Raw genomic sequence first — 26,036 nt, forward strand, 5'->3', positions numbered from 1 at the left:
CCGCGGGATGAGCGGGTTCTTCGTCCCGCACCAGAGCCACCACCGATGTTGGCGGATCCGCGAGCGGAGTGGGTACTTCGCCACGCACCGGAGCCGCCACCAACGCTAGATGCCCACCCGGACCCTCCCCTATAGAGTCAGGTTTTGCGGCCGGAGTCCGCACCTTTGGGGGGGGGGGGGGGGGGGGGGTACTGTCACGGCCCTGACCATAGAGAGCCTTTTTATTCTCTATTTTGGTTAGGTCAGGGTGTGACTAGGGTGGGTAATCTAGGTTGTTTTATTTCTATGTTGGCCTGGTATGGTTCCCAATCAGAGGCAGCTGTTTAGCGTTGTCTCTGATTGGGGATCATATTTAGGCAGCCATTTTCCCACTGTTTTTTGTGGGATCTTGTTTATGTGTAGTTGCCTGTGAGCACTCCATAGCTTCACGTGTCGTTTGCTCTTTATTGTTTTTTTTTGTGCGGTTCACTTCTAATAAAATGTCGAACCGATTTCACGCTGCGCTTTGGTCTGAATGTTTATACGATGATCGTGACACCCATGGTGTTTATACTTGAGTACTATTGTTTGTACAGATGAACATGGTACCTTCAGGCATTTGGAAATTGCTCCCAAGGATGAATCAGACTTGTGGAGGTCTACAGTTTTTTTCCTGAGGTCTTGGCTGATTTCTTTTGATGTTCCCATGATGTCAAGCAAAGAGGCACTGAGTTTGAAGGTAGGCCTTGAAATACATCCACATGTACACCTCCAATTGACTCAAATTATGTCAATTAGCCTATCAGAAGCTTCTAAAGCCATAAAACAGTAGATGTCCTAACCGACTTACCAAAACAATAGTTTGTAAACAAGAAATTTGTGGAGTGGTTGTTAAACGAGTTTTGATGACTCAAACCTAAGTGTATGTAAACTTCCGATTTCAACTGTATGTTTCTCATCCCAATAAAGCCCTTTGATTTGAATTGAAATTGAGAGAGAGAGATTGACCATCCTTTTGTGAGTGTAATGTTCACTAATGTTTCCATTGTTCATTTCCCTTTTGTTTATTGTCTATTCCATTTGCTTTGGCAAAGTAAACATGTTTCCCATGCCAATAAAGCCCTTTGAATTGAATTGAGAGAGACAGAGAGAGAGAATAGAGAGACAGAGAGAGAGAATAGAGTGAGAGAGAGAGAGAGAGAGTGTGTGACTTACCATCCTTTTGTGAGTGTAATGTTCACTAATGTTTCCCATGTTTATTTCCCTATTGTTTATTGTCTATTCCATTTGCTTTGGCAATGTAAACATGTTTCCCATGCCAATAAAGCCCTTTGAATTGAATTGAGAGAGACAGAGAGAGGGGGGGATACAGAGAGAGAATAGACAGGCAGACAGACAGACAGACAGACAGACAGACAGACAGACAGACAGACAGACAGACAGACAGACAGACAGACAGACAGACAGACAGACAGACAGACAGACAGAAGGGGGATACAGAGAGAGAATAGAGAGAGAGAGAGAGAGTACCTGTGTGTGTGTCTGGCTGTAAATGTCTTAATGTGCAGTAAGTGTGTATGTTTGGTACTAAACTCACTCTCACCACCACCCTGCTCAACCCCATACTGATGATATCCATGATCTTTTAAACTGCCTGTATTGACACTGGCCAGCAATAAAACCTACACTAACTACTGGCCTTGTCCTTCATTTGAATAATCCTCCTGGAGATTAGAGAGGTTTCAGAACTCTCTGGGAGGGAGGGGACTGACCATGGCCCAGAAGTAGTTAGCCATCTGCTGGCGGTTCTGGAGAACAGCCCAGAGGAACAGGTCCCTCCAGGGGTGCTCACAGCGCTCCTCCAGCTCAGCCAGGCTCTTCTGGTTGTTAAACAGACGGCCTGCCTTCTTGCCTGTCTTCTCCTGGAGACAACACACACACACACACACACACACACACACACACACACACACACACACACACACACACACACACACACAGACACAGACACAGACACAGACACAGACACACACAGACACAGACACACACACACAGTGAGACACACAGAGAAAGAGAGACACAAACACACACAAACACAGTGAGACACACACACGTAAGGATGAAGAAGAGTGAACTCTGACAGACACATAGAAATGCAGAGAAAAATGTGTCTCTTCTGGACATCTTGACATGGCTTCAATCTGTTCTTCAGAAAAGCCTTGGAATCTGTGAGGTTTTCTTTTCTCCAGCCACGACTCTGTGTTCAGCTGTGATGCATGAGGAACTATCTGTGATCCATGAGGCACTATCTGTGATCCATGAGGAACTATCTGTGATCCATGAGGAACTATCTGTGATCCATGAGGAACTATCTGTGATCCATGAGGCACTATCTGTGATCCATGAGGAACTATCTGTGATCCATGAGGAACTATCTGTGATCCATGAGGAACTATCTGTGATCCATGAGGAACTATCTGTGATCCAAGAGGAACTATCTGTGATCCATGAGGAACTATCTGTGATCCATGAGGAACTATCTGTGATCCATGAGGAACTATCTGTGATCCATGAGGAACTATCTGTGATCCAAGAGGAACTATCTGTGATCCATGAGGAACTATCTGTGATCCATGAGGAACTATCTGTGATCCATGAGGAACTATCTGTGATCCATGAGGAACTATCTGTGATCCTTGAGGAACTATCTGTGATCCATGAGGAACTAGCTGTGATCCATGAGGAACTAGCTGTGATCCATGAGGAACTAGCTGTGATCCATGAGGAACTATCTGTGATCCATGAGGAACTATCTGTGATCCATGAGGAACTATCTGTGATCCATGAGGAACTATCTGTGATCCATGAGGAACTATCTGTGATCCATGAGGAACTATCTGTGATCCATGAGGAACTATCTGTGATCCAAGAGGAACAATCTGTGATCCATGAGGAACTATCTGTGATCCATGAGGAACTATCTGTGATCCATGAGGAACTATCTGTGATCCATGAGGAACTATCTGTGATCCATGAGGAACTATCTGTGATCCATGAGGCACTATCTGTGATCCATGAGGAACTATCTGTGATCCATGAGGCACTATCTGTGATCCATGAGGCACTATCTGTGATCCATGAGGAACTATCTGTGATCCATGAGGAACTATCTGTGATCCATGAGGAACTATCTGTGATTCATTAGGAACTATCTGTGATCCATGAGGAATTATCTGTGATCCATGAGGAACTATCTGTGATTCATGATGTGATAAACTCCCTCCGTGTTACCTCAGGAACAGCCTACCCAGTACCCACCGTGGGCAGCTTCTGATAGAAGCCTTTACACGAGTCGTGCAGGAAGTCTTTCAGCACTTTGGACACCTCGTGCAGGGTGAAGCGGGCCTTCCGGTCCCCGGGCTCGGCCTTGTGGTGGTCGTGAGGGGGTCCAGGGGTCCGTGTTGCCTTCAGTAGGAGCTGTTTCTCCTGGTGCTTCTTCATGAGGAGGAGATGAAGGAGGCTCTTCTCTGACACGGAGCAGTAGAGCTCCTGTAGGCGGCCGTAGGTCAGGAACTCGCCCAGACACACGCCGTTGTCCACAAATAGACGCACAAAGTCGGGCTTGTCATTGACCAGCGCGTCCATCATCACCTCCTCCAGGTCACCTGCCTGCGAGGGTCAGTAGATAGTGCTATATATTACTAACTTTGTAGTAAACTACCAATACAATTCTAATATTCTGTTTTACTAAGCAATATTTATGCTGCATATAGGCTTTTTACATTCTGTTATTATACTAAGGTAAGATACGTTTTTTAATGATCCTCAATGTGGCTGCACATGTATTACATAAACAATAATCAGCACTAGCAGTACAAAGTTCAGGACCAATAGGAGAGAGAGAGAATGAATGAAGGAGGAACATCTCATGCTGTCTTTCATTCTCACCGTCCACTCCACGTCCCCGTTGAAGATGTGGCTCTTAGCGATGTCCACCCGGTTCCAGGCCACCGCCAACTTCAGCTCATCCAGGAAGTCCTGAGCTTCCTGACTCTGGCTCTTACAGGCTGCATGCCACACACAGGGCAAAGGTTAGATGTTAGGGGTCAAAGGTTAGATGTTAGGGGGCAAAGGTTAGATGTTAGGGGTCAAAGGTTATGGATTAACCCCCGTTCAGAAAGAAAGTTCATATCCATCAAAAACAGAATGAGCGTATTTCTTTTCTATGTTGACGGGTGGCTTTCAGTAACTCCTCAAACCTTTTTATATGGACCATAATTTGACATGTATTGATCTTTTGACGGAAATCTTTCATCTGCTTCTGTACAAGCCCTTTTTAGGATTGATGTAAGTGCTGTCAACCGCAGTAGAAGCATTCCATCCAGTACCTTTGACCAAGGCTTTGAGGATGACTGTGTCCAGCTCAGAGCTCTCCTGCTCGGGGTCATGAACTGTCAGGAGGTGGCCGTTGTCCAGTATCTTCTGGATCTAAAGATCAGGAGGAAGTCAGTCAGTCAACCTCTCTCTGCTCTCTCGCTCTGCTCTCTCTCTCGCTCTGCTCTCTCTCTCTCTCTCTGCTCTCTCTCTTTCTGCTCTCTCTGCTCTCTCTCTCTGCTCTCTCTCTCTGCTCTCTCTCTCTCTGCTCCTTACCAGCTTGGTCCAGTTGGTGATGTCAGTGCTGTGGTGCACGCTGGGAAAGGTGTCTAGCAGGAGCTCCTGAACGCTGTCCATGTCCCAGCAGCCCCGGTTCATCAGCGTGACCAGGATGTCGGCCACACCCCCCGACCCCGCCAGTATCAGCCAGGGCATGGCGTTCCCTATACCCCTATACATCCTCTGTACACAGAGACAGAGGAAGACTGCTTACCCAAACAGCACACACAGCAATATAGAAACTATGGTAACTCAGCTACAGTATAAGGCATTATGATGTGCTGCCAATTCACTGTGAGATTTGTCATGTTTCTATTATTACCTCCAAATGATTCTGACTAAATAGACACTTTGAATCAATTCAAAAGTTGCTATGGCAACATAATATATAATAGGCCTTGTCATATGAAATTATATATGTGCATACATGCTTATGACAAGTAATATAGTAACACATTTTATACTGAAAAGTTGAATTAATGGAAAACGAATATTTTCCAAAAATGTGACAAACCTGTAGGATCCGGGGTTCTCCATGCACCAGGAGACACAGCACTGGGATCTCAAAACTACCTGCACCTGTAGCGATGCACAATGTCAACAAGGGCCCTGGTTGTTCCTTAAAACCACTCATTAAAGTCAAAAGCAGCGTTCTTCCTAAAGAAATCAAGTGTGCTGTGTCGAATATGACGCACAGTAAACATTAACAACCTTCAAATAAGTTGGGGGGGGCAGGTAGCCTAGTGGTTGGAGCGTTGGGCCAGTAACCGAAAGGTTGCTGGATCTAATCCCCGAGCTGACAAGGTAAAAATGTCTGCCCCGTTCTGCCCCTGAACAAGGCAGTTAACCCACTGCTCCCTGATAGGCAGTCATTGTAAGTAAGAATTTGCTCTTAACTGACCTGCCTGGTTAAATAAAGGTTAAAAGGTAAGTAAGTAGGTTTAAGTTGAAGTAGGTTCACCTCCGTAACCGGTGCGCTGCAGGGAGATGTGCTTCAGCAGCTTGACTCTCATGTCGCTGGTGGCACCGGGGCGCTGAGGGTCCTCCTCAACCAGGACAAAGTGGGAGTGGTTGCAGTCCAGGGAGTACACCGCCCCATGGGGCAGGTCCTGGGGCTCCACCACGGCAGGCTGGTCTGGCTGCAGGAGGACGTCGGTCAGAGAACAGACTTCAGCAGAGCGCATAACAACAACTCAGCATCTCACACACAGACACACATATAGACGTTTTACTAGGACCTCGTTGTCTAGTCTACCCACATGTTAAATGTAATCCACATCTACTCTGAACTCATAGTATATGATCTTCTGCATGGATGTGTATGGAGACCTTAGCAGCAAGCAGCGCGTCTCTGTGGTGGATCATGTTCCAGGGAGCGATGCCGATGGCCACCACCTTGACCTTAGAGGAGGTGCTGGCCAGAGAGTGGTCCCGGACAGCCTGGCCCAGGTGCTTGGTGATGCCGAAGCGAAGCCCGTTGGTCAGGATCCAGGCACCTGTGAGGTAGAAACGTCATCTCACTTTGTCCAACATGCTCACTTTAGAGCAGGGAACTCAATGTGGCCCATTGGCTGATTTAATGCTGCCCACGGTTATCTTAGTAAAACCAACAGTGAATGTGTGTGTGTGTGTGTGTGTGTGTGTGTGTGTGTGTGTGTGTGTGTGTGTGTGTGTGTGTGTGTGTGTGTGTGTGTGTGTGTGTGTGTGTGTGTGTGTGTGTGTGTGTGTGTGTGTGTGTCCCACCTGTGCTCTGAGCAGCCTTGACCAGTCCTTTCCTCACGGTGTCCCTGAGCCAGGGTTTCATCTGAGCCAGCTCGTCTCCCCCCACCAGAGCCACCACCAGGTGTGGAGGGGCTAGTCCCCACTGCTCTGTCAGCATCTGGTAGATTAACACTGGATCTGTGGAGCTGTGAACCCTCACAAACTGGACAGAGAAGCACAGTGTGGTATTTACTGAGAGATGTACATAGTCAAGGAATAGGTCCTCTTTCATATTTCTTTCATCTCTTTCTTGACCTGAAATAGTTTTGTAAAATGACGGTAAACATGGATAACTTTAGCTGAAATGACTGAGTGAGAATATGCATTAATTATCAATCTGCATTGTTTTGATAATTCAGGCCATGTTAGTGCTGGAATGGAACACAGTCCTGCACATACTGGAATGGAACACAGTCCTGCACATACTGGAATGGAACACAGTCCTGCACATACTGGAATGGAACACAGTCCTGCACATACTGGAATGGAACACAGTCCTGCACATACTGGAATGGAACACAGTCCTGCACATACTGGAATGGAACACAGTCCTGCACATACTGAAATGGAACACAGTCCTGCACATACTGAAATGGAACACAGTCCTGCACATACTGAAATGGAACACAGTCCTGCACATACTGAAATGGAACACAGTTCTGCACATACTGGAATGGAACACAGTTCTGCACATACTGAAATGGAACACAGTTCTGCACATACTGGAATGGAACACAGTTCTGCACATACTGAAATGGAACACAGTCCTGCACATACTGAAATGGAACACAGTCCTGCACATACTGGAATGGAACACAGTCCTGCACATACTGAAATGGAACACAGTCCTGCACATACTGGAATGGAACACAGTCCTGCACATGCTGAAATGTATCTCTCCAGGACCACAGTCTGTGATCACTGAACTGTCTCTTAGATAGGACCAATATGGATGGTGGTACGGAACAATTTCCAACTGTGGTTGTAACAGTGTTACCATCTGGATATAGCACCTTGTGGTTGTAACAGTGTTACCATCTGGATATAGCACCTTGTGGTTGTAACAGTGTTGCCTTGTGGTTATAACAGTGTTGCCTTGTGGTTATAACAGTGTTGCCTTGTGGTTATAGCACCTTGTGGTTGTAACAGTGTTGCCTTGTGGTTATAACAGTGTTGCCTTGTGGTTATAACAGTGTTACCATCTGGTTATAGCACCTTGTGGTTATAACAGTGTTGCCTTGTGGTTATAGCACCTTGTGGTTATAACAGTGTTGCCTTGTTGTTATAGCACCTTGTAGTTGTAACTGTGTTACCTTGTGGTTATAGCACCTTGTAGTTGTAACTGTGTTACCTTGTGGTTGTAACAGTGTTGCCTTGTGGTTGTAAAAGTGTTACCTTTCCCCTTGTCCTACTGGTGCCAGTGAAGTCAATGTCCCCCACTCGTCCTGCTGCCCAGTGGCCCCTCTCCTTGTCCCCTCTGCTAGCACCTCGGCCTCGGCCTTCTGCCACACTCTCCACGGCCTCGTCCAGCTGAGAGTAGCAACGGCAGGCCAACAGCGCACTGCCACAGAACAGACACATTATACATACAGAATATACATTATACACATAGAAACATTGTACATCATATACAGTAGTATTTACAGTCCGGTCATTCACAATCCACTATGACAAACAAACAAACACAAACCACTCCTACCTTTGCTCCCGTGACCACTCCAGTACATCCCCGCATCGTGGGCATCGTCTCTGCAGCGGTATCGCCCCCTATAGACACAGCACCCATAGTGCACAACATGACCTTTACCCCACAGCCAGGTAAATCTAACCCAGAATCATTCACCAGTCACTCTGCTGCTGATGACAGGTGTGAGGCATCTCCAAGAGCTTAGACCTACAGTATCAGTCAAAGGTTTGGACACACCTACTCATTCAAGGGTTTTTCTTTATTATTGTTATTTTCAACACTATGAAATAACACACATGGAATCATGTAGTAACCAAAAAAGTGTTAAACAAATCTAAATGTATTTGAGATTCTTCAAAGTAGCCACCCTTTGCCTTGATGACAGCTTTGAACATGCTTGGAATTCTCTCAACCAGCTTCATGAGGTAGTCACCTGGAATGCATTTAAATTAGCAGGTGTGCCTTGTTAAAAGTTCATTTGTTGAATTTTCTTTCCTTCTTAATGTGTTTGAGTCAATCAGTTGTGTTGTGACAAGGTAGAGGTGGTATACAGAAGATAGCCCTATTTGGTAAAAGACCAAGTCCATATTATGGCAAGAACAGCTCAAATAAGCAAAGAAAAAGGACAGTCCGTCATTACTTTAAGGCATGAAGGTCAGTCAATCCAGAAAATGTCAAGAACTTTGAAAGTTTCTGCAAGTGCAGTCGCAAAAACCATCAAGTGCTATGATGAAACTGGCTGTCGTGAGGACTGCCACAGGAAAGGAAGACCCAGAGTTAACTCTGCTGCAGAGGATATGTTCATTAGAGTTAACAGCACCTCAGATTGCAGCCCAAATAAATGCTTAGCAGAATTTAAGTAACAGACACATCTCAACATCAACTGTTCAGAGGAGACTGCATGAATCAGGCCTTCATGGTCGAATTGCTGCAAAGAAACAACTACTAAAGGACACCAATAAGAAGAAGAGACTTGCTTGGGCCAAGAAACACGAGCAATGGACATTAGACTGCTGGAAATCTGTCCTTTGGTCTGATGAGTCCAAATTTTAGATGTTTGGTTCCAAGTGCCGTGTCTTTGTGAGACGCAGAGTAGGTGAACGGATGATCTCCGCATGTGTGGTTCCCACCGTGAAGCATGGAGGAGAAGGTGTGATGGTGCTTTGCTGGTGACACTGTCAGTGATTTATTTAGAATTCAACACACACTTAACCAGCATTTCTACCACAGCATTCTGCAGCGATATGCCATCCCATCTGGTTTGGTCTTAGTGGGACTATTATTTGTTTTTCAACAGGACAATTACCCAAAACACACCTCCAGGCTGTGTAAGGGCTATTTGACCAAGTAGAGTGATGGAGAGCTGCATCAGATGACCTGGCCTCCACAATCACCCGACCTCAACCCAATTGAGATGGTTTGGGATGAGTTGGACCGCAGAGTGAAGGAAAAGCAGCCAATAAGTGCTCAGCATATGTGGGAACTCCTTCAAGACTGTTGGAAAAGCATTCCAGGTGAAGCTGGTTGAGAGAATGCCAAGAGGGTGCAAAGATGTCATCAAGGCAAAGGGTTGCTACTTTGAAGAATTGAAAATATAAAATATATGTTTATTTGTTTAACACTTTTTTGGTTACTACATGAGTCCATCTGTGTTACATGCAAAGCAGTTAGCATTTTCATTTTTGCTCTGCATGCAAAAAGCTTCCTTCCTGAGATCTGTCGTCATAGTGAACCACAAGCTCTCTGTAGAATGAAAGCTAGACACAGCGGTGTACGACGCCCCGCGCAGCAGGGAGGGCTTCGAAGCTCATGTTGCCTCACACCCTACATTTGTTCAACAATTAAAAAATAAATATACAAACATTGGGTGACAAATCCCAGCAAATGAACAAAGAGCAGAGTCAGATAATGTGCTAGCTAGCTTGTTCATTTGTTTAAAAAACAAATTAGTGAGTGTGCTAATTAGCAAGCTAAACATGACTGTTTTACAACTCATATAAAAACATATTGAGCAAGATATTGAACTATGTAGGCCCATGCATTAGTCAGTCAGTGGAAATATGGATACTACGTTCCCCAAGAAGCAATGTCAAACATGTTTACTTGGAGGAGATATTTTCATATCATGATCTTCCCTGCTTATGTATTCAAGAGACCTGAATAAATCCACTGTCCGCACCCCTTTATCCATACACATTACTACCAACTATATCACACTGTTATCACCCCTTTATCAATACACATTACTACCAACTATATCACACTGCCATCACCCCTTTATCAATACACATTACTACCAACTATATCACACTGTCATCACCCCTTTATCAATACACATTACTACCAACTATATCACACTGTCATCACCCCTTTATCAATACACATTACTACCAACTATATCACACTGCCATCACCCCTTTATCAATACACATTACTACCAACTATATCACACTGTAATCACCCCTTTATCAATACACATTACTACCAACTATATCACACTGTCATCACCCCTTTATCAATACACATTACTACCAACTATATCACACTGTCATCACCCCTTTATCAATACACATTACTACCAACTATATCACACTGTCATCACCTCTTTATCAATACACATTACTACCAACTATAATCAAAGGCAAATGTAACTGCTGCACTATGTACCTTAATAGGACAGCTCTTATAAGGATGTGAATGAGACGGGATGTTATCAGAGGGAGTTAGGTGGACAGGGAGAGAAGGAGAGGTTAACCTCATTGGCTGCATAGTTAAATACCAGGAAAGTTGCTCCATGTAACTGAAAGGAGACGCTGGCTTTTATTTTTCTTCTCAATCGATGGATGCCACTCACCTCAGGGCTGAGGGTTGGCTGTAAAATGAGATTAGACTGCTGCATTTAACCTATATTCTTCCCTAGACTGAGCTGAGGGTTGGCTGTCAGATGAGATTAGACTGCTGAAAAAGAAGAACCATAAAAGATTTGTCTCCTACTGGCAGCGATTAAGAATTTGCATCTGAGTCAACATTGCTTGACAATGCTCATTTGTCTGGGATGTCTGATAAAAGATGATCATCAGAAATGGGAAGAGATTCGAGGCCCATGCCTGCACAGCAAAAACAACAAGCTTCAGCTTATTACTGTATTTGGCCACTCAGTAAAATGTATTGGATCATGGCCAATAGTTTGGACAGGTTATGGGCAAAGATTCACCCCCCCCCCCCCCCCCCCCCCCCCCAACTAATTTAATCCTATACTGTAAACATTTAGGTTTTTCACCCCAAAAATATTTCAAACTGGTATTTCACTGCTTCTCAAACCTGATTCTGGGGTCCAGTCTTCCTCTCGGTCACTGTCCTCACTATCAGAGGTTATGTATGATATTGACCAAGCCCATCATTTTACATCAAATCTTTCATTGAGCATGATATTGCCCTGAAAAGTAGCCAAACTGACAACGTTGCCCTAGGCAACACAACAAAGTAGAGGTATGGCACAACGTTGCCCTAGGCAACACAACAAAGTAGAGGTATGGCGCAACGTTGCCCTAGGCAACACAACAAAGTAGAGGTATGGCACAACGTTGCCCTAGGCAACACAACAAAGTAGAGGTATGGCACAACGTTGCCCTAGGCAACACAACAAAGTAGAGGTATGGCACAACGTTGTCCTAGGCAACACAACAAAGTAGAGGTATGGCACAACGTTGCCCTAGGCAACACAACAAAGTAGAGGTATGGCACAACGTTGCCCTAGGCAGCACAACAAAGTAGAGGTATGGCACAACGTTGCCCTAGGCAACACAACAAAGTAGAGGTATGGCACAACGTTGCCCTAGGCAACACAAAGTAAGCTACCAAACGGTGTTGTGTTGTCTGAGGGCACTGATGTGCAGTAGAGGGTTAAGACATACTGATGGCGTGCAGTTTGTCACAATCACTTTTTTATGTAAAGGTGAGTCTGGTCTCGGCGGGTCTTATTTGAATGTGGGGCAGGAGGGACTGTGTGAGGGGAAAGGACCATTGTCCATGCAAACATTACATTTGCATGCAAAGTCAGGAAGAGTTCAAGTGACAACAAGTGAAGAGGGTGTGTGTGTGTGGGGGGGGGGGGGTATGGGGGGTGGAGAAGGAATACGTGGGTGCCTGTTTGTATACGTGTACGGTATGCTCCTCAGTATAGAGGCATGCAGGCTTGAGTCAGTGTGCCTACTTCCTGTGTCCTGTATTGTGATTTCTGCTCCACTAGATAAGTGGGCCGTTATCACTCAAATAATGAGGTAACGGGCCAATAGTTGGACGAGGTAACTTCAACCAACTCTACAGTCTCAGGAAGTATGATGCACACTACGTCATAACTTGTTTACACACAGGAAATGTTGAATTAAACCTGAATTTGTCCAACAGCTATTTGAGTACCACTGTATTTAAACCCCCCAACAGGAATGAAAGCCACACACTGTAAGATGTGTTTACCATCAGAGTGGGTCCACTGACCTGAACACAGGAACAATATTACAAGTGGCATTTCAAGACCTTTTCAAAAGTAAATATAGCACTTGATTATATTCTATGATTATAAACTACAGAAAATATCCGTAGTGACATTCCACTAGACTAGAGCCACATTACACCATGAATCATATGATTACAACATGTCTACAAATCACAAAGAAGAATGCTGTAATGCATCCAAACTGTAAAAATATACAATTTGCCATCTCTGTAACAGGTTGTGAAATAATATTTCCAAGAACCAAATAAATGTCAGAGGAAGTGATTCTTAAAAGCTGAACATTTTATCACAGACATACATATAGAATAGTGCCTGCACACTCAAATGAAAAATAAATAAATGACCACAAATCAACAGACATGTTGGAGAGTTTGGTCAACCTGTTCAACAGTGCCTCGTAAGATGTGATCCACTTACAGTCGCTAACATAGTTACTTACCAGAGGCGTGTCTTGTCGCTCTGGCATGGCTGTGGTCTAATGTGCAGTCAGCTTCACTCCAGTCACCGATCTCTGTCCGTGGGCAAGTGACACCAGGTGAGCCCTTGGAGACTCCAGGAAGCAGCAGGTAGGTAAGCCACGCCCTGGCCTTCCTCTGACCAATCACAGTCTCCAATGAGCTCCATTATCTTTGCATCATTATCTGCACCACCAGTGCACCTGTACAGGAGTCGCATCAGAACAATGTGATACACATGGCTACACTAGAGGGGATTATTCAGTGGGCTAGAATACAACTACTGATTACTGATATAATACAACAACTGATATGATACAACAACTGATATGATACAACTACTGATATAATACAACTGATATAATACAACTACTGATATAATACAACAACTGATATAATACAACTACTGATATAATACAACAACTGATATAATACAACTGATATAATACAACTACTGATATAATACAACTACTGATATAATACAACTGATATAATACAACTACTGATATAATACAACAACTGATATAATACAACTGATATAATACAACTACTGATATAATACAACCACTGATATAATACAACAACTGATATAATACAACAACTGATATAATACAACTGATATAATACAACTACTGATATAATACAACAACTGATATGATACAACAACTGATATAATACAACTGATATAATACAACTACTGATATAATACAACTGATATAATACAACTACTGATATAATACAACAACTGATATAATACAACTGATATAATACAACTACTGATATAATACAACAACTGATATGATACAACAACTGATATAATACAACTGATATAATACAACTACTGATATAATACAACTACTGATATAATACAACTGATATAATACAACTACTGATATAATACAACTGATATAATACAACAACTGATATAATACAACTACTGATATAATACAACTGATAACTGATATGATACAACAACTGATATGATACAACAACTGATATAATACAACAACTGATATAATACAACTACTGATATAATACAACTACTGATATAATACAACTGATAACTGATATGATACAACAACTGATATAATACAACAACTGATATGATACAACAACTGATATAATACAACTACTGATATAATACAACTACTGATATAATACAACTGATATAATACAACTACTGATATAATACAACAACTGATATAATACAACTACTGATATAATACAACTACTGATATAATACAACTACTGATATAATACAACTGATAACTGATATAATACAACAACTGATATGATACAACAACTGATATAATACAACAACTGATATGATACAACAACTGATATAATTGTCACACTCTGGCCTTTGTTATATTGATTTTCTTTATTAGTTTAGTTAGGTCAGGGTGTGACATGGGATGTTTGTGTGTTTTTGTCTAGTTTAGGGTGTGTGTATTGTTTAGGGGGTTTTGTAGTATGTATGGGGTTGTGTTCAGTGTAGGTGTTTAGGAAAGTCTATGGTTGCCTGATTTGGTTCTCAATCAGAGACAGCTGTTTATTGTTGTCTCTGATTGGGAGCCATATTTAAGGCAGCCATAGGCTTTAGGTGTTTGTGGGTAATTGTCTATGTTGAACGTTTGTAGCTTGTGTATGCACTAACGTTTGTAGCTTCACGGTCGTTTGTTGTTTTGTTTTGTAAAAGTGTTCGTTTCGTGTTTCGTCATCTTTAATAAAAGAAGATGTCCTCATATCCCGCTGCGCCTTGGTCCGCTTATTATGACAATCGTGACAGAATTACCCACCAAACCAGGACCAAGCAGCGTGGTAAAAAGGAGCAGCAGCGATGTCAAGACTCCTGGACGTGGGAGGAAATCCTAGACGGGAGAGGACCCTGGGCACAGCCAGGGGAATATCACCGCCCCAAGGCAGAGATGGAGGCAGCACGGCGACACGGTAGGAAGCCCGAGAAACAGCCCCTAAAAATTATTGGGGGGGGGGGCACTTGGAGCAGTCGGCGAAGTTGAGGGGTGAGTCTGAGATTGTCGAGGAGTTATTGGACAGATTGGAGGAGAGTGAACGAAGGGGAGATTATGAGACATTCGAGGAGTTGTTGACGAAATTGGAGGAGAGTGAAGAGAGAGAGCTGTTGGTTTGGCAGAGTATGCATGGCATTCTCCCTGAGGAGCGTGTTAGCTGTCCGATGCCACCTGTGTCAGTTCCTCGTACTCAGCCTGAAACTTGTGTTAAAGTTCCGGAAGATTTGATGCCGGCTATACACACCAGGTCTCCAGTACACCTTCACAACCCGGTGTGTCCTGTTCCTTCTCCACGCACTAGCCCTGTGGTGCGTGTCTCCAGCCCATTACCACCAGTGCCTACACCACGCACCAGGCTTCCAGTGTGTTTCCAGAGCCCTGTACGCACTGTTCCTGCTCCCCGCACTAGCCTTGAGGTACGTGTCTCCAGCCCATTACCACCAGTGCCTACACCACGCACCAAACCTCCTGTGCGCCTCCAGAGTCCTGTGCGTCCTGTTGCTGCTCCCCGCACTAGCCCTGAGATGCGTGTCCCCAGCCCGGTACCACCAGTGCCGGCACCACGCACTAGGCCTAATGTGCATCTCCAGGGTCCAGTATGCCCTGTTCCTTCTCCCCGCACTAGCCTTCAGGTGCGTGTCCCCAGCCCGGTACCACCAGTTCCGGCACCACGCACCAAGCCTCATGTGCGTCTCCAGAGCCCTGTACGCACTGATCCTTCTCCCCGCACTCGCCCTGAGGTGCGTGCCCTCAGCCCGGTACCACCAGTCCTGGTACCACGCACCAGGCCTATAGTGCGCCTCGAGAACTCAGTGTGCCCTGTTCCTGCTCCCCGCACTAGCCTTGAGGTGCGTGTCTCCAGTCCGGTACCACCAGTTCCGGCACCACGCACCAGGCCTACTGTGCGCCTCAGCAGGTCAGAGTCGGCCGTCTGCCCAACGCCGCCTGCACTGCTCGTCTGCCCAGCGCCGTCTGAGCCGCCTGCCTGCCCAACGCCATCTGAGCCATCCGTCTGCCCAACGCCATCTGAACCATCCGTCTGCCCAGCGCCATCTGAGCCATCCGTCTGCCCAGCGCCATCTGAGCCATCCGTCTGCCCAACGCCATCTGAGCCATCCGTCTGCCCAGCGCCATCTGAGCCATCCGTCTGCCCAGCGCCATCTGAGCCATCCGTCTGCCCAGCGCCATCTGAGCCATCCGTCTGCCCAGCGCCATCTGAGCCATCCGTCTGCCCAGCGCCATCTGAGCCATCCGTCTGCCCAGCGCCATCTGAGCCATCCGTCTGCCCAGCGCCATCTGAGCCATCCGTCTGTCCCGAGCCATTAGAGCCGCCCGTCTGTCCCGAGCCGTCAGAGCCGTTCGTCAGTCAGGAGCCGCTAGAGCCGCCAGTCAGCCAGGATCCGCCAGAGCCGCCCGCCAGCCAGGATCCGCCAGAGCCGCCCGCCAGCCAGGATCCGCCAGAGCCGCCCGCCAGCCAGGATCCGCCAGAGCCGCCCGCCAGCCAGGATCCGCCAGAGCCGCCCGCCAGCCAGGATCCGCCAGAGCCGCCCGCCAGCCAGGATCCGCCAGAGCCAGCCAGCCAGCCAGGATCCGCCAGAGCCAGCCAGCCAGGATCCGCCAGAGCCAGCCAGCCAGGATCCGCCAGAGCCAGCCAGCCAGGATCCGCCAGAGCCAGCCAGCCAGGATCCGCCAGAGCCAGCCAGTCAGGATCCGCCAGAGCCAGCCAGCCAGGATCCGCCAGAGCCAGCCAGCCAGGATCCGCCCCTCAGTCCGGAGCTGCCCCTCCGTCCAGTGGCGCCCTCTGGGATGGTATTCAGTCCGGGACTCGCCGTTCCAGAGGCGCCACCAAAGCGGGTAGTGACTATGGTGGAGGGGGGTCCACGTCCCGCACCCGAGCCGCCGCCATAGGAAGGCCCACCCGGACCCTCCCCTTCTGTGTCAGGTTTTGTGGTCGGAGTCCGCACCTTTGGGGGGGGTACTGTCACACTCTGGCCTTTGTTATATTGATTTTCTTTATTAGTTTAGTTAGGTCAGGGTGTGACATGGGATGTTTGTGTGTGTTTGTCTAGTTTAGGGTGTGTGTATTGTTTAGGGGGTTTTGTAGTATGTATGGGGTTGTGTTCAGTGTAGGTGTTTAGGAAAGTCTATGGTTGCCTGATTTGGTTCTCAATCAGAGACAGCTGTTTATTGTTGTCTCTGATTGGGAGCCATATTTAAGGCAGCCATAGGCTTTAGGTGTTTGTGGGTAATTGTCTATGTTGAACGTTTGTAGCTTGTGTATGCACTAACGTTTGTAGCTTCACGGTCGTTTGTTGTTTTGTTTTGTAAAAGTGTTCGTTTCGTGTTTCGTCATCTTTAATAAAAGAAGATGTCCTCATATCCCGCTGCGCCTTGGTCCGCTTATTATGACGATCGTGACAATAATACAACTGATATAATACAACTGATATAATACAACTACTGATATAATACAACTACTGATATAATACAACTACTGATATGATACAACTACTGATATGATACAACTAATGATATGATACAACTACTGATATGATACAACTACTGATATGATACAACTACTGATATGATACAACTACTGATATGATACAACTACTGATAACTGATTTAATACAATATCTGATAACTGATTTAATACAATATCTGATAACTGATTTAATACAATATCTGATAACTGATTTAATACAATAATTGATATATTACAATAACTGATAACTGATATAATACAATAATTGATATATTACAATAACTGATAACTGATCAAGACAAAGGAGTTGATTGTGGACTACAGTAAAAGGAGGACCGAGCACGCCCCCATTCTCATCAACGGGGCTGTAATGGAGCAGGTTGAGAGCTTCAAGTTCCACATCACCAACAAACTAATGTGGTCCAAGCACACCAAGACAGTTGTGAAGAGGGCATGACAAAACCTATTCCCCCTTAGGAGACTGAAAAGATTTGGCATGGGTCCTCAGATCCTCAAAAAGGTTTTACAGCTGCACAATCGGGAGCATCCTGACTGGTTGCATCACTGCCTGGTATGGCAACTTCTCAGCGTCTGACCGCAAGGAATTACAGGGGGTAGTGCGTACGGCCCAGTACATCACTGGGGCAAAGCTTCCTGTCATCTAAGACCTCTATATCAGGCGGTGTCAAAGGAAGGCCCTAAAAATGGTCAAAGACTCCAGCCACCCAAGTCATAGACTGTTCTCTCTGCTACCTCACGGCAAGCGTACCGGATCGCCAAGTCTAGGTTCAGGAGGCTTCTAAACATCTTCTAACCCCAAGCCATAAGACTCCTGAAAATCTAATCAAATGGCTCCCCAGACTATTTGCATTGTCCCCCCACTTCTATGCTGCTGCTACTCTCTGTTATTATCTATGCATAGTCACTTTAATAACTCCACCTACGTGTACATATTACCTCAATTACCATATGTACCCCAGCACATTGACTCTGTACCGGTACCCCCCTATTGTTATTTACTGCTGCTCTTTCATTATTTGTTATTCTTATCTTCTTAGGCATTTTCTTAACTGCATTGTTGGTTAAGGGCTTGTAAGTAAGCATTTCACTGTAAGGTCTACTACACCTGTTGTATTCGGTGCATGTGACAAATACATTTTGATTTGAACACTGGGTGAGGTTGTGGATGCTATAATACTTGCCACTGGGGGTCAGTATATAACCATTAGGTCACAAATAAACAGCTCAAGGGTGGTCTAATGTGATCTTAGGTTGGTTTTAATGAAACATGGTCGATGGGTCTTCTATCTTTAGCTGAGGCTAAACCCATAAGTATATGATGAACATTTTAACTTGTATACAGGTAGACCAGAGAAGCCACATCCTTTTTGATTGGCAGATGAGTGGCAACCCTGACTAGAAGCACCTGCCGCTCATCAGTTGCTCATCTGTGTTCCCTATAAATGCTGTTTTGAATGAAAAAGATTTGTACCTACACACTGAAGAAGGCTGCAAAGCAGAAACGTCTGTGTATGTGAACACTGATGCAGTGAAAATAATAATAACAATAATAATAATAATAATAAAAATGTTAAAAATTAAGTAAGCTTTAACCGACATATTTTTGAATGAGGACCCATTACCCATTTTTGCTTAAATGAATTTACGGGTTTTCACGCACAAACCAAACTTCTGGGAGAGCCTGAAGGTCCCCTTTTGATAGGCCACGACACCACACAATTTTCAGCTTGAATCGATCCAAGTTTTCAATAGATATTTCTTTCTCCAAATTCTCCTTCAGCATGGATAGACTGAAACGCCTAAAGTAATTAAAAAACAGAGTGTAATAACCAGTATATCGATAAGCATATCCTCATCTATATCAGTTGAACATGCTTCAAATAATAAAGTATAATGATCTGAAACCTATTAGCTGTTTATCTGTTCCACTGAGGATAAGGCACATTTTCGAAGCAAAGTTGTCTTTTGTTAAAAGGTAAAGGCCAACACGGTTTAACCGCCTTTATTAAAGGTTGGAATCAATCCGTATCGCGGAAATATCACAGAAGATCTGCGTTGAAATGGAAAGGCAATTTCCGATTGAGCCGACATAGACAGGGTTAACAGTTAATGCCGTCTCCGCTCATTCCTTTCACATTTCAATCCAGCTCTAACGCGGATCTTCCGCGATTTCGACGATACAGATTGAATCCAGTCCTAAACAGCAGAAATACCTAGGCTACAATCACTCCTGCAGTGCAGAAATACCTAGGCTACAATCCCTCCTGCAGTGCAGAAAGGCTACGTCATTAAACTTCCTGCAAGTATGCAAAAGTGAACCTCATTTGGTGCCATTCCAAATGGCCACCCCATTAGACTACTTTTTTAAATATATTTTTTATTTATTTATTGAAACAATAATAACAATATTACACATCAATACTGGGACATTCCTGTGAATACAATGAAACAATAATAACAATATTACACATCAATACTGGGACATTCCTGTGAATACAATGAAACAATAATAACAATATTACACATCAATACAGGGACATTCCTGTGAATACAATGATCAATAAAATAATAGAACACCATGACATCATTTATATACGACAAGGCAATGAGACATTAACAGACATTCAGAGACATGACTTCTAATAATTGTTCCTACTTTTTAAGTTTCACAAGTCTGAGGGATTTATAAAATTGTAACAGTTCAATGAAAATAAATACAAAATAAGGAATTTTTACATTTGTGAATATAATATTAGGCCAAGAGAAAAATTATGTTAATAAAATAGTTATGATCGGAATTACAAGGATAGGCATAATGCCATTTAACATCATCAAAGGCAAACATCGGTAATTCTGGAGATTTTATACACGACCATTCATGAATTTCAATCCATAGTTCACTAGAATGGCGGCATAAATAAATGCTCTATAGATTCTGAATCAGAGGAACATAAAACACAAGGCATTTTGTCAAAATGGAATCTTTTGTGAAAGAAATCAATAATGGGATAAATGGAAGAACATATTTTAAAATTAGTTTCTTTAACTTTTGGGATAACCGGACAATTAGGGTAAAACATAGTAGCTTTTGACCATAGCATGGGGGTTGGTCACTTCCATAGCAATATATTGAATTATAATCACCAAAAATTACTTAATTAACTGCCAATCGTATCCACTTATTGTTGAATGTTTTATCGAAAAGATTCCAGTCTTATTTGTAAACTTGGTAAACAGAGAACAACCTCATATAACAAAGTGTTTTTAATAAGTCCAAGTAAAGGAAGTGGAATTGCTTTGCAAACCTTCATATATTCTCTCTGAGTAATATTAACCTGAAATTGACCAATGAACTGATCAAACGGCAAAAACTCCCAATTAGACTACAATCACGCATTTAAAAGGTGAAAGGGGACGTGAAAGGGGCGTGTTTTCACGCCAATGGACAACCAATAATCAAGACCGAGCAATATTTAGTCGGCATCCTCTGGCCTTTAAATAGCCTACCTCCGCTCACAAAATGTCAGTGATCGCGTCGGAAGTTAGAGGTAACATCCATTTTCTTCAAGACTGGACATATTGCTGGACGTCATGACAAACGTTCCGACGCCAATTGGTTTGGCGAGCCCGGTGGCAGAGAGAGCAACTCTTCCCAATCGCCATACAAGCGTTTGTCGAAACTTATTTGGACCCGTCGACCATGACGCGCTGAACCGCGAGTTGAAGGCGAAGCTGAGGGAAATCTCTGAGCAAGACCGGCGTCGATGGAATTTCCGCTTCGGGACAGACACACCAAGTCCCGGGATTTATGAATGGGAAGGGATGTCAGCGGAGTCGATGCCTACCTTCTACCAGGAGTCGAAAGTGTGAGCACGCAGGTAAGCCACGCCCTAACTCTACTCTTACCAATCAGTCTTCACTGAACTCAGTATCTTCTCTTAACTTACGATAAACCCACGTTTTAAAGAAATATTTATAGTAAAATGAATAAGCCACGAGGCCACCACAACCTGCTTGTCTACAGGTAGACCAGAAGCCACATCCTTTTTAATTGGCAGATGAGGGGCAACCCTGATTAGAAGCACCTGTGTTCCCTATAAATGCTGGTTTGAATGAAAAATGTGTACCTACACTGAAGGCTGTTAAGCAGAAACGTCTGTGTACGCAGCACTGATGCAGCGACAATACGAAATTAAGTTAACGTTAAGCAACTACTTTTTGAATGTGGTCCATTACATTTTTGCTTTTCTAAAATGACGGGTTTTACGCACCAACCTAACTTCTAGGAGAGCCCGATCATCTTTTGACAGGCAACGACACCCTCCCTGCTTGAATACGTTTTTAATAGATTCCCAATTGTTCTACAGTTTGGATAGGCAGAAACGCCTAAAGTAATTAATAACCAGTATATCATTGGAACAGGCTTCAAATAACGGCATATGTTCTGTTCCACTGCGGATAATGCACATTTTCGAAGCAGTTGTTTTTGTTTAGAAAGGTGTAGGTCTACACGTTATAAAGCCTTTTAAAATATCCACCTGTTTAAGGCTGGATTCAATTTGTTTCGCGAAAATATTGCGGAAGATCGGCCTTCAAATGTAAAGGTAATTTCCGATTGAGCGGACATATGTAGGGTTTACCGTGAACGCACTCTCCTCATTGCCTTTTCAATTTAAATCCATTAAAGCTCGAACTCATCGCAACTCTGAAGATGCCTAGAAACATTTGATTTGGATGTGTGGTATGAAAAATGTTGTGATATATTCTGAAATGGGGGGTGAAATTATCAAGCCGAACAAGCCTCATTGGAATGAGTTAATGGATCTATTGTTAGTTTAAAAATAGGTATACAAGAGAACAGTGTAGGAAGGAATTTAAGAAAAAAACAGCATGTGTTAAGACTGCCTATGTTTAACGGAGATATCAGAGAGTGTAGTTATTACACCTTGAGCTACAGACAAGAAATCGTCACCAGTTTGAGCCAAATAAACAAGTTAGTACAAGCGACAAGAATTACAATGGCGGGGGGGCTGAACTCTGATTTTTACACAGGTACTAAAGAAGGGGTTTGTTCTAAAGTAACGAAAATGTGGCATTTTGGGCAATAATTTTATGAGGACATATGTTCCCTGAGAGCTAAACTGGAAAATACAACGTTAGAACCCTCTTCTACATTTAACCCGTACTGTGGCAGACGTTAAGGTGATTGACGCTGCAAAAAATGGGGAGCGCGTTTGGCATTGAACTGCCTAATGAGGTTTTAATTTAAGGGACTTTAATTGCAAATCCTATATGATTTGCTCCAAGTTGTTTTGAGTGAAGTATACTGCCATCCACTTGGTATAAGTCTATATAGTGAATCACCTTCCCTAATCTTCAAAAAGACGCGTGTGCTACTGAGGCGCAGTTGTATTGAGTACGGGTTATAAATTATATTCATCCATCCACAAGAGGCTAATTACTTTATTTTTTTGAAGGATAGAAAGATTCTGGTGGAAGAACAAAGGCTCTGGATTTACGAGTCAATCTTCTCGGTCTGAACAATCAGAAACCTATTTCTGCATGTTTCGTTTTATCCAGAAAACTTTAGATTCTGTAAATGGGGATCTTTTAGCCTGTATTTTGAAGACTGGGTTGATGGGACATTTTATCAAGCAATCCAGTCTCTCTACAAAGTACCAGTTGCTTGTGTTCGTGTTAATGAATATGTACAGATTGATTTCCACACCCTCGGTGTAAAACAAGGAGACGCCTTATCACTGACTCTTTTCTGTTTTATAAATAATTTGGCAAAATAAATTAAACAGTTAAATATTTGAGTAAGATATGATGATGAAATGCTAAGTGTCTTTTTATTTGCTGGTGTTATTTTGATGGCAAACTGAACAAGAACTGCAGAACATGTTATGTGCAGTCAATTGGTGTATAAAATGGCGACTAATGGATTTTAGAACACCGATACACTTTAGTAGCTGGTTAAGACATTCTTGAGTTTACTAACATTTATAAATATTGGTATTTTTATTGATAAACATGACCTTTCTATACGCAACATCTGCCCTGGCCGACTCAGCAAATAGAGCTCTTGGGAGTAAAAGTAAACACTCAAAGATATTGGTTATGCTTCGTATTCCAAACTGTATCACATGCGTGTCCTGTTCTGAACTATTCAGCAGGAGTGTGGGGTGCGAAGAGGTATCTTAAAAACGAACATGTTCTTAACCGAACAGTATGTTACTTTTTAGGTCCAAGTTTGCACCTATACTTGGAATAACTGGGGACATGGGCTGGGAACCAGGTGAGATGGAAGGCGTTTATGGTGAGACTTTTGAATAGACTGTTTGGATATGCCAACTGCCAGAATGGCTAGCAGTTTCAGTGGGATCTATCCATAGAGGGCGCCTGGGCAACAAATGTCTGACTGAACATCTGCTCGAATCTAATTTAAGGGAGACATATATTATTAAACAACTGATGCAATGGGTGGAGGAGATTAATCATGAACCTGTTTGATTTAAGGGTGAATTCGTGTAAGATATTATGTCTGACCTTTCTAGCAGCAAGATCGCTATGTGCACTGATCAGGGATATTGCCTCTGCGTACTGAAACACTTCGGGGTTGTGGTGAAGAGGGAAGACGATGTAACTATTGTGGCCTTGAAGAAATAGAGGATAAAATTAGTTTAATTCTCCATTGCCCTTTTTTACCACGATATACGCTTGCTTATTCCAGAAACCACACCAGATATGCACTGTGGCTGAGTGATGAGGAATTGAAAGTTTTTTTTTGTCCCTTGTGCATTTCCGTTTGCGGAATATTTAGATAAAGCCTGGAATAAAAGAAAGGGGTACCTAATTAAATTGTAAAAATATGTAGCTTCTGTGTTGTGCCAGACTGGATCTTAGTGACTTTTATATTTCTTCTGTATGTGTTTTACTGCTCCAGGGTTGTAATTATTGTTTGGATAACCTTATTTACTATGTGACGCGCAATGCAGAGAACGCCTGACGAATTAATTTAATTACCATAGTGAATTGTAATGTTTGTCAATTAATCCCATAAGTGATGGGTTGGCGACTTTGACACACAATTTAATTCCAGTTAACGCCGATATTCCGCTATTTCGACGATACAGATTGAATCTAGCCCTAAACAGCAGAAATACGTAGGCTACAATCCATCCTGCAGTGCAGAAAGGTTAATTCTTGCAACTATAGGGGGTGCTGTTCCGCATTAGCATATTTGTGTCTCCAAATTAAACTGCCTCGTGCTAAATTCTTGATCGTACAATATGCATATTATTGTTATTATTGGATAGAAAACACCTTCTAGTTTCTATAGAAGTTGGAATTTTGTCTCTGAGTGGTACAGAACAATTTCTACAGCACTTTTCATGACAGGGTTCAGATTTCAGAAATTTTTACCTCTGATCTGGGGTCTGTTTTTAAGGCGACAGTGAATGCTATGAAGAAACCGACACTGCCTACGTCTTCCTCTGGGTGTCTGTACGTCATCACGTTTTCAATGGAATCGATGGGACATTCACAGCCATTATAAAAGACCAAAATGTATAGAGACCGCCCTTTCTCGTCGTGCGCCTGAAGCGTGAAGGACATCGGACCTGCCTCGTTCCAAATCGTTTTCTAACCAGCAATATTTCTCCGGTCATGTTTTCAGTTGTTATAGTTGTTAAAAACATCATAATGTAGTTAATTTGAACCGTTTTATAGCAATTTATATCCGTTTAGTGCGATTTTGAGGAATTTCTTTGTTGTGCACTCTGAAAGTTTGGACACGTTTTGGGGTGTCGGTCGTTGGTGGTGGACATTTCGAAGGACAGAGGACATCTATCGACCAAAAGACGTTTATAACATAGAAAGGATACATTGCCCAAGAATCTGATGGAAGAACAGCTCAAAGTAAGCAATATTTAATATGATAAATCGTGTTTCTGTCGAAATATTTTAAACGCATATTTCGCCATTTTGTTTGGTATAGCTTCACTTGGCCAACCCTGTATTGAAAAGTAAGGATAATTTTAAAAATGTATATCAGCGGTTGCATTAAGAACTAATTTGTCTTTCGATTGCTGTCAACCCTGTATTTTTTAGTCAAGTATATGATTAGCTTTCAATTAAACTAGATCACTCTGATAGATGACGTCAGACATATTGAGGCTTGATTTCCTAGTATTTTTATTGTGTAACCACGGTTTTGTATGGCTAAATATGCACCTTTTCGAACAAACTGTATATGTATATTGTAAAATGATGTTACAGGAGTGTCATCGGAAGAATTCTGAGAAGGTTAGTGAAAAAATTAATATATTTTGGCGATGATAACGTTATAGCTCCCTTTGCCTGGAATCGATGCTCTGGTAACGTTTGTACATGTGGTATGCTAACTTATCGATTTATTGTGTTTTCGCTGAAAAACGCTTAGAAA

General features: G+C 43.3%; 1 protein-coding gene across 1 annotated transcript in view; it reads right to left on the bottom strand.

Annotated features, from left to right (window-relative positions):
- Positions 1-26,036, bottom strand: part of LOC120040201 (transient receptor potential cation channel subfamily M member 5-like) — a gene marked incomplete at its 3' end in the record, with an annotated part of 63,041 nt that overhangs the window by 26,512 nt on the left and 10,493 nt on the right. The window contains 11 exon segments of the mRNA XM_038985446.1: positions 1,752-1,901; positions 3,298-3,648; positions 3,928-4,046; positions 4,368-4,467; positions 4,630-4,815; positions 5,147-5,211; positions 5,594-5,771; positions 5,962-6,128; positions 6,376-6,556; positions 7,789-7,954; positions 8,093-8,160. Of these exon segments, the coding sequence (XP_038841374.1) occupies positions 1,752-1,901; positions 3,298-3,648; positions 3,928-4,046; positions 4,368-4,467; positions 4,630-4,815; positions 5,147-5,211; positions 5,594-5,771; positions 5,962-6,128; positions 6,376-6,556; positions 7,789-7,954; positions 8,093-8,160 (1,731 nt within the window).

This window comes from Salvelinus namaycush, unplaced genomic scaffold, assembly GCF_016432855.1.
Source record: "Salvelinus namaycush isolate Seneca unplaced genomic scaffold, SaNama_1.0 Scaffold335, whole genome shotgun sequence".
NCBI classification, from domain to species: Eukaryota; Metazoa; Chordata; class Actinopteri; order Salmoniformes; family Salmonidae; genus Salvelinus; species Salvelinus namaycush.